Source organism: Eptatretus burgeri, chromosome 7 (genome assembly GCF_056783735.1).
Source record: "Eptatretus burgeri isolate ZD-2024b chromosome 7, Ebu_testis_v1, whole genome shotgun sequence".
In the NCBI taxonomy this organism is placed as follows: Eukaryota; Metazoa; Chordata; class Myxini; order Myxiniformes; family Myxinidae; genus Eptatretus; species Eptatretus burgeri.
In genome coordinates, this window is record NC_140967.1 from 43060113 (window position 1) to 43070075 (window position 9963).

Below are 9963 nucleotides of genomic sequence, written 5' to 3' on the forward strand. Positions count from 1 at the left end.
ACTTTCTGTGTGGACAGTGAATTAATTGTGGCTTTCATTTGGTAACAGGATTTTCATCGAGTCAGTTAAAATGTAAACTACAAAATTCTACAACAGCTCTACTGGAAGCAGAGGAGATTTTACCATAATTCAACATCATTGGTGTTTATTGGTCTAAGTAAGGGACCTAGGACTTCCTCCTTTTTTTCTTTTTTTATACAGGGTCTAAGGCAGATGGATGGATGCAACACAAATCACATACATTGGTTCAGAGTGAGGAGCAATTGTGATGCAGCATAAATGGCTTGGTACTCATGAAAAAAATTTTTTGTCAGCTTCGAGCGTGCTCGTCTGCTTTCCCAATTGCCACTCCGATTTTTAATGCATCTCTCAGCTTTGTATGAATCTTACTACTCTGTCAGCACTCAGAACGTCTGATCTAAACGAGAAACTCATAAACCACTCATTTTTTTTGTTCTGGATGCTCCTGAGCCTCCTCTTATTCCTCGCTGGCACGTTCTCCTTATATATTATTATTATTATTTTATAATCTTGAAGGTTATAAACTTACAATATAGCTTATGAATTATATTGTTATAATTTATGAACTTAATTTTGAAATTACTGTAAATCATTTATCAGAATCATAATAGACAAATCTTACCGAAACAAGTTGAGAAAACTTCTTCCTATTCCCTCGCGCGTTCTCCTCAGATCTGTGTTTTTTCTTTATAATCTTACAAGTTACAATTTATAATATCACTTGTAATCTTATAATTTATAAACTTAATTTTGAAATCACAGAATGAGAGAATTATCATGGAAGAATATTATCTACACTCGATGAAAAAACCTTCCATCAAAAGCCTCTGTTGTAGTAGCACGCTTTTGAGCTTTCTGTGCATCTTTGAAGTTCGCATTTATTTACTTATTTATTTATTACCATGCATGAGTAACTGTGTACCAGTTATGTGAACTACTGCTAATAACAACTCAAGTTTTGAGGAGCTGAGGGGTGCTAATAAGGGTGTGTCTTGGTGGAAAGCACAATTGGTATCTTACTTTTAATGTTACTTTTGAAATATGATATTTCTAGAACAGATCATGATTGAATCCAATGTCCAGATGTTTAGAAAAGCTCCCTTATTCGAGGTATTGGCTGATAAAGAAGAAGTTACAAGAGTCCCCTCCAAAGATGATAAAGCGCCGTAGGCGCAAGATGGACCACTCAGGTGAAACTTCGCACAATGGAGTCTGGAGTGTAGTCCGTAATGGAGTGGAACATCCGCCATTTTAGGAAGAAACTTTCTGATCCCCACGCATTAGCGCTCGCCCTGCCGTAGCATAATCGTGATGTAGTGGGTATTGGGGAACGGAGTGTGATGGTAGCCTGAAACATGCAGAATATACCCCATCTATTAAATCACTGTTTTGTTGTTTTACATGTTTTCCCACTCTCCACTTAATTTATCCATGGAGGTTGAATCTCTTAATTGATTCTTTCTTACTGTTTATGCCCATTCCCCTTCCATCCTTCCTCCCCGGCCCCCCATGTCTGTGCAATTCCCTCTTGTCACCATAACTAAAGTAAAACACTCTGCACAACTCGAGTATGAGTAAAAACAATTAAAAAAAAAAATATATATATATATATAATATATATACACCTCCCCCCCTCTCTCTCACACACATATATATATATATATATATATATATATATATATATATATATATATATATATATATATATATATAGGTCTATATATTTGCATACACATGTATCCTGGTTTATCTTTCTCTCTTCTCATTTTCCTTTTTATATATATATTTTTTATCTTGTTTAGCAAACTTCCCCTGTCCTTGTTTTTTGTCTGTCTGTCTGTCTGTCTGTCTGTCTCTCTGTCTCTCTCTGTCTCTCTCTCTCTCTCTGTCTCTCTCTCTGTCACCCCCTGCTGGCTGTTGTTGAGTGGCGTGTCATGGCAGCTGTGTGGTCTTGGTGAGCTGTGATCTGCCCTGTTTTCTCACCTTTCTATCCCCTTTCGCATCGTTTTTCACCTCCCTTCCTTTGTTTCCTTCTACGCATCGTTATTTGTGCCCCACCCTCCCCTCTTCGTTAGACCTCGTGCTTCGGCCTTCCCTCACACCGTCATCACCTCACCCATCTGTCGTTATTTCACGGTTTTGGTTCATCTCTTCCACTCCCCTTCCCTCCCCTCCCCTCCACTCCCCTCCCCTCCCCTTCACTCCTCCCCTCGCCTCCCCTCCCCTCGCCTCCCCCTCCCCTTGCCTCCCCCTCTCCCTCCTCCCCTTGGCTCCTCCCCTCCCCTTGCCTCCCCTCCCCTCTCCTCCCCTCCCCTCTCCCTCCCCTCCCCTCACCCCTCTCACTCCCCTCCCCCCCTCTCCCTCCTCTCCCCCCCTCTCATACCTTTTTCAGAGAGAGAGAGAGAGAGAGAGAGAGAGAGAGAGAGAGAGACAAACACAGACAGATGGCCCACAGCTTCTTTGTGGATAGCTGCTCGTTGGCAGCTCATCCCGGGCCTTCAACTGATCGTTTTTTACCTCACTAAGGCTGTGTTTATTCCCTTTGGAAACCTGTCTCGGCTCGTATTTAATTACTACACGAGAGAAATCACCCCTCCTCCCCCCTCTTAAACATGACTTCGTATTCCTGTTATTGGGCATTTGAAGCATGAACAAGAAAACATGGCGTCATCTGTGTCCCGCCTGACGACGTCAGTGTCGAGAATCTCATATCGCCACAGGAAACACAGTCGGTACTGACAAAGTTCGTGCCCCTCGCGAATGAACAATCGTGTGGTAATCTTCGTGTCTGAGACAGAACTGGTTCACGAAATCGTATCGACCGGACTATCAACAGATGACGGACATTTCGTGCTCGTCTCCCCCCTCGACACACCGGCGTGAAGGTCGTTATCTCGAACTCCCCTCCTTTCCTGAAGAATCAGATGCTGATCTCCGAACTATCTCGTTATGGTTCTGTGGTTTCTCAGATCACCATGTTACCTTTAAGTAGCCAGGACGATCGGACGAAGCATGTGATGTCTTTTCGGAGACAAGCTTATGTGGTGCTTCCTCCCTCTAACGCTGAAAGAACCTTGAACATCGTTTTACAACTCAAAATTTATAATCATGATTACCAAGTCTACGTAACCACTGACACCCTGAAATGTTTCCAATGTGGTAATTTCGGACACTTGAAACTATCTTGCCCAAAGGCGACTTCGTCAAACGATGAAACAAACCTCGTCAACAAGGACACGTCTTCTTCTTCTTCCTCGACTGTGAAGGAAGCGAATCCCGTGTCCGGTAATAACCCCCAGTCCCCTCAGTCCGAGAGTCTAAACAGAAAAACGAATGTTTGTGATGGTTTCACCATCGTTCCATCAAGGAAGGGAAAGACTTTATCTGATGGTCGTTTAATACAGAAAAGGGAGTATTTACAAACGAGGAATCTGTCGGTAATGTTCCCGCAGTTGTGACTGACGTCACTACAAGGCCTACCCGGAATGGACCCGGAATGGACCCGGAATGGACCCGGACCCGGTACCTTCGACCAACAAGTTTATCCCACTTGCCGGTGAGGACATAGACATCTCCCTTACAGAGACCGCTTTACCTGTTACACTGAACAACAAATTTCAAAAATTTTTTTTTACTGGAGATGTGTAAAGTGATTAAGACTAATTTGGGTACGCTGATTTCAAAAATCATAACCGTTTTGCTTTATCACGTCAGGATTTTCAGGAACAGAAATATTCCCATTGCCTAGAAGTCAGGATTTCAATGAAATTTACATATGTCTTTAACATGTCTATTTCGTACAATTGTTGTTAACTTGTGTTATATTTCTTTCTTTCAGATAAAGATGAGTAGGCGTTCCTGTACCAATCATCCTGACAACTTCTGTTATGTCTGTGGTCGGTATACCAAAAAAGATCAACAGCGAAGTATATCTACAGCAGTGAAAATGAAGGCCGCCTACTTTCACTACTTCGGGTGTAAGGTGGGGGACCAAGAACAGAGCTGGGCACCACACATCTGCTGCACAAGCTGTCACACAACCTTGACTCAGTGGTTGGTGGGCAAGCGCGCGAGCATGCCATTTGCGGTGCCCATGATATGGCGTGAGCCGCAGAATCATCATGATGATTGTTATTTCTGCTGCACAAGCATCGCCGGCTTCAACAAGAAGAATAAAGGTCACATCAAGTACGCTGACTGCGTCTCTGCTCGTAAACCTGTGCCTCATGATGACGAGAACCCCGTTCCAACACCTCCAGCTGATCAGAACATAGCTGTAAGCAGTGGTGAAGAGGATGGTGATGATGAACCTTTTGAACCCGACACTCAAGAATCACACCTTCTGAACCAGGGAGACTTAAATGATCTTGTAAGAGATCTCTCGCTGTCAAAGGCGAAGGCAGAGCTGCTTGGATCAAGGCTGCAGCAGTGGAATCTACTTGAACCTAACACCAAGTTATCCTTGTTCAGAGCACGTCACAGAGACATGGCTGAGTTCTTTGAGATGGAAGACACGATGAAATTCTGCAGTGACATCAACGGTCTGTTGAAAGAACTTGGGTGTGATCACGATCCTGCAGACTGGCGCCTCTTCATCGACTCGGGGAAGAACAGCTTGAAGGCTGTTTTGCTCCACAATGGCAACGAGAAACCATCAGTCCCACTGGCTCACGCGTTCGGCATGACAGAGACCTATGAGACTATGCGGCAGCTGCTTGATTCCATCAAGTACAATGACTTCAACTGGCACATCTGCGGAGACTTGAAAGTGGTGGCACTGTTGTTAGGGCTGCAGTCAGGCTACACGAAATACATGTGCTTCCTTTGTCTCTGGGATAGCAGAGACGACAAGAATCACTGGACGAAGAAAGATTGGGAAGAGCGAAAAGAGCATGTACCTGGTCGACACAACGTGAAGCATGTCGCCCTTGTCGACCCAGCCAAGGTTTTCCTTCCACCACTCCACATAAAGCTCGGCTTGATGAAAAGTTTTGTACGGGCAATGGATCTGAATGGGCGTGGGTTTTTATACCTCAAGGAAAAGTTTGGCAACACCTTGTCGGAGGCCAAGATCAAGGCTGGTGTCTTTGTTGGACCGCAAATCCGACAGATTATGAAGGACGAAACTTTTCCGACAACTCTAAACCCCAAAGAGCTGGCAGCGTGGAGGAGCTTCAAAGCTGTGACGGACAACTTCTTGGGGAACGAGCGCGCGGACAACTATGAAGAAATAGTGCAGCAGCTGCTGGAGTCCTTCAGGAAACTTGGCTCCAGGATGTCCCTGAAAATCCATTTCCTACAGCAGCACCTGAACTTCTTCCCTGACAACTTGGGAGCAGTCTCGGACGAGCACGGCGAGCGATTCCACCAAGAGATTTCACTCATGGAGACGCGTTACCAAGGGCGGCACAACCCGAACATGATGGGCGATTTCTGCTGGTTCCTGCATCGTGAAACTGACACAGAGCAGCACAAACGCAAAGCCATTATGCTTAAAGCATTTTTAATTACATTCTAGTGGAGTTTTTCTGTAATTTCTATAATTTTGAAGCATTCATGATGAAATAAATGAATAAATGAATTTTTGTAAATTTCATTGAAATCCTGACTTCTAGGCAATGGGAATATTTCTGTTACTGAAAATCCTGACGTGATACAGCAAAACGGTTATGATTTTTGAAATCAGCGTACCCAAATTAGTCTAAATCACTTTACACATCTCCAGTAAAAAACTTTTGTTGTTCAGTGTTATCGAAGTAAATGAAACTGTTTCACTCGTTAAAAACTCTCCCATTGGAAAGTCCATCGACGGTGATACACAGACCACTAGTGATGAACCTGCTGTCACTTCGGTAAATGTTAACCCTGAATCCTTGTCAGCGGGAAATAGCCAAGCGAATATTAACCCTGTTACTGCTCCCATTTCATCACGTGGTGAAGCTGGAAACGCAGGAAAAGTTAAAATGGATGTTTTACGAGAGACCCCCAAAGTACTGTATACCTCCATGCCGTTGGAGGTCGATAACAACGTTACGGTCGAGGGAAGCGAGATCTCTGCATCCGCTGATGGTGTTTCCATTTCATCATCAAATCCCCCGATTATTTCCTTTACTTCACCAGGAGGTGTTCCCATAATGGAGGAGCACAAAGCCGTGGTAACCAGTACGGATCCGTGTATCAATACTGACGACAGTATCAATATGCAGGACAGTGCAAGCTTGTGTGACTTGGAAACTAAAACCGACTTTGACGAATCTGACCTGGAGGAAGCAAACAGGAACAGTCAGGTGGAAACGGTGGAGAAGCTGACCAGTCAAGGTCCTATCCCCCCCCCCCCCAAACAAATAAGACTTCTTACAAAATACATACAGGAAACGCAATATAAACCTGACGGAATACTTTCCAGATGTACCGTCCTTCCTTGAGTGTGCTCAGGCTATCGTACGTAAGCCTGACTTATTCGGTTTCCACCAGACACACTGTCACCGCTTGAAAATTTGATCTCCAAGGCGAAAAGGGATTCTAATCAATGATCCCACTTCTGATCTTATTCATAGAAGCTATTATTTTCCTCAATGCCAGTTTCAAGATTGGAACGATAAATGTTAATGGTGGTGGGAATCCGCTCCGCAAGATCCAAATTAAACAGTTCGTAGAGGTCAACGGTCTTGACATAGCTTTGCTACAAGAGACCCATGCTGTCCGATCTGTTCAGGCTCAGTGGCGACTATTTATGGACAAAGAATGTTTCTTCAGTAACAACTCCACATCGAAGGCGGGCATCATGTTTGTCTTAGGGAAACATTTCCATCCGTCCTGCCTTAAATTTATGAGTATTATTAATGGACACCTCCGTGACCTTCTCCATCAACCAGGTCAAGTTCACAATTCTCAATGTGTACGCTCCAAGCAAAAATGACGAGCGGATCTCTTTTTTTTGCTGAAATGAGAAAATTCCTGCAAACACTGGATTTGCAGACTTGTCTAATTATTGGTGGCGATTTTAACTGTACTGTTAATGCTTCATTTGACCGGAACGGGCCGGAGCCCCAACCATGTACCGCAAAACTTTTTGAAAACATCATTGCGAAATATAATCTTCATGATATTTGGCGCATACAGCACCATTCTGATCGGTCTTATACATGGTGTCGTTGTTTAAACAACCATATCTCACTTGCAAGGCTTGATCGCATCTCAGTAAATTCTCATTTATTACATGGAGTTTATAAATCCGATATCGTGCCTTCTGGTTTCTCCGACCATTCCCAAGCTCGAGTCTTTATTCAACTCTCTAAACCATGTCCAGGGAGCTCTCATTGGAAATTCAATAACAGTTTACTAGAAAACCTCAACTTCATTCAGGCCTTTGAATCCTTCTGGACGGCTCTCCTAGAACAGAAGTTAAGCTGTTCCGTTAACCCGCTGATATGGTGGGATTTAGTAAAAACCCCAATTAAAGAGTTCTGTCAACAGTATCGTTTTTTCTCAACAAGGACTGACCATGAAGTTAAGAAAATATTACAGTTCGAGATTTTACAACTCCAACGAGTCATCGGATAAAATAATAGGAACATACAAAAAACCTTAACTGAGAAACAGTCCTTATTAAAGGAAATAACCGAGAGGAATGCACGCGGTGCCTTAGTTCGGATGAGAGTGCAACATCTGAATGAGGCAGACGTACCAACCAAGTATTTCTTTTCCTTAGAGAAACGTCTTCCCAGTAAACAACTTTCTCAGCTGCGATTAGCAGATTCATCCATTACCTTTACACAATCAGAAATCAAACTTTTCGTGAAGGAATACTTTTCGAAAATATATTCAATGAAACAAATAAATCCTGTCAGTGTCGCCTCGATCTCCGTAGGCCTCCGTCGTGTGCAGATGGGCGTTCCCAACTGGAAAGACCCATTACTTTGGATGAACTTGACACTGCCCTGCACGGCCTTGCCATTGGGAAAGCCTCTGGATTGCATGGACTTACAACCGAATTTTACAAGAAGTTTTGGCACTTATTGGGTCCAGAACTCATTAACACCTTGAACGCAAGCTGCCAGCTTGGAGAGCTACCTCGGAGTTGCCGACGAGCTCTTCTTACCATCATCCCAAAAAAGGGAGACATGCTGAGAATTGAAAATTGGCGTCCTATCTCCCTGTTATGTACGGACTATAAGATATTTTCAAAAGCCCTAGCATCACGACTTACCCCTTATTTATCCTCGTTGTTGAAAGAAGACCAATGTTACTGTGTCCCAAAACGTTCCATCTATGACAACATCTCCCTTGTGAGAGACATCATTGAACTGTGCAAGGAAAACCCTAAAGATTTAGGACTTCTTCTCCTTGATCAGGAGAAAGCCTTTGACCGTGTTGACCATCGGTACCTTTTCGAAGTACTTGAACGGTTTGTACTCGGTTCAACGTTCATCTCTTATATTAAGTTACTGTACAATAATATTGTTGCGGATTCGCGCCCGCCGGCGTGCTGACGGCCACGTAACTCGAATCGCGGCACGTCGCCCACCGGACGGACAATCCAGTCGTGACCCTCTCGGACTAACGCCGGGAACCAGTCACGGGTGGACCTTTCGGTCTCACCGCGATCGAGCCAATCAGCCCCCGCGTGGGATAGGGTTGCTCGCCGAATTCGACCTACCTAAGTACCCACGCGGAGGGTAGACCGGGCGATCGCACCTCGCCGCAGGTCGACTTCGGACACGGGCCACTTAAGCGACCCGTTCCGTACTATCAGAATAACCGAGCGGTGTTATCGTCGACCTCGACGGTTCGATTAATTATCGGGCGTATTCAGCCCACTACCAACCCTTTACATGAAGCAAGATGAGGATTCAATGGGAGAAATGACGAAGCGAAGCGGGAAACAGTTCAACACAAAGCACATTTATTCGCGGCACACGGGAAGCACACATATTCAATTCCACCAAAAGCACACAGAAAAAACACAATGCAATTTACACAAAAAGCAAATGTAAAAGCGAAAACACAATGCAGAGCTAATACCGACTACCGAGCACACGGCAACACTTATACAATTTTACTTCACAGACGGCGCCGACAACACATACCCAAAACCAAGGAAAAGAAATACCCTCAAGAATGAGGCGGGCCTGAGGCCGAGACCGGGTCGCGCCTACCCGTCTGGTGATGAGACGCGGAGCGGCGAAGGCGCCCCAACCCCGCGGGCCTCGCGGGCAGTGTCTGGTAGGGGGTGGGAAAGGGGCCCCCTTGGTCGCACTATCTCAGCGCGGGGGGAAACAGGAGGGGGTTGCTGATGCTCGGGGTATGGAGGATCTTTATTATCCCTGGTGTGCGTCTCCACCTCGGCCAGGTCGCGCTGTCGGCCTCCCTCGGGTGCAGCTCCCTGCACGACGCGAGCACCCCCTCGTCTGGTGTCGCCGCCTTTCCACAGCTCGTCCCCTCCGTTCCGACTCCAACGCACACGACGAGCAGCTCCACCGCCCGCGAAGTCTTGACCCTCTGCCTCCGACTCTCCTACTCTCCGCCTCTGGACTCTCCGACTCTCCACTCTCCTGACTGACGAACACGGTCCTTTTATCCCCCCCGTAGCTTCGCCTTTGACCCCCTCCCTTTGACCTTTCACCTCGCTCCCCATTGGCCCGAGAAAAAGTGGGCGTGAAGGCTTTTTGATCCACAAATTTGCATATATCGATCGTCCTGGAGGCGGGGCCAAATCGCCCCTCGCTCACCAATTGGACGGCAAAAAGTGGGCGTGTGTCGTTTTTGATCCGTTTTTGAAGCACAAAATCCGTGATTTTGTACACGCTGTTCGACGCGCGCCCTGCACGAGTCCAACACCGGTACCCACAGCGGGGCAAGAACGGTGGCGATGCTACGGTTGCGAGGTGTGACGTGAAGGTCGTGGCGGTTGTGGTGAAGCGGTGGTTGTGGTTGTTGGTT

The 9963-nt window shown here is 45.6% G+C and overlaps 1 protein-coding gene across 1 annotated transcript; it reads left to right on the forward strand.

Moving 5' to 3' along the window:
* Positions 1-2462: 2462 nt before the first annotated feature.
* Positions 2463-5740, forward strand: LOC147023119 (uncharacterized). Its single transcript, XM_085888209.1, has 2 exons — positions 2463-3577; positions 3860-5740. The coding sequence occupies exons 1-2, from the start codon at positions 3518-3520 to the stop codon at positions 5537-5539; spliced, it is 1740 nt and encodes a 579-aa protein (XP_085744335.1). The 5' UTR covers positions 2463-3517; the 3' UTR covers positions 5540-5740.
* The last annotated feature ends 4223 nt before the right edge of the window (positions 5741-9963 follow it).

What these genes read in the sequence shown, in the direction of transcription:
- LOC147023119 (XM_085888209.1), top strand. Translation starts at nt 3,518, where the DNA reads ATGGACCCGGAATGGACCCGGACCCGGTACCTTCGACCAACAAGTTTA. An exon ending in CAAGTTTATCCCACTTGCCG is followed by an intron (nt 3,578 to 3,859) that starts GTGAGGACATAG and finishes TCTTTCTTTCAG; the next exon opens with ATAAAGATGAGTAGGCGTTC.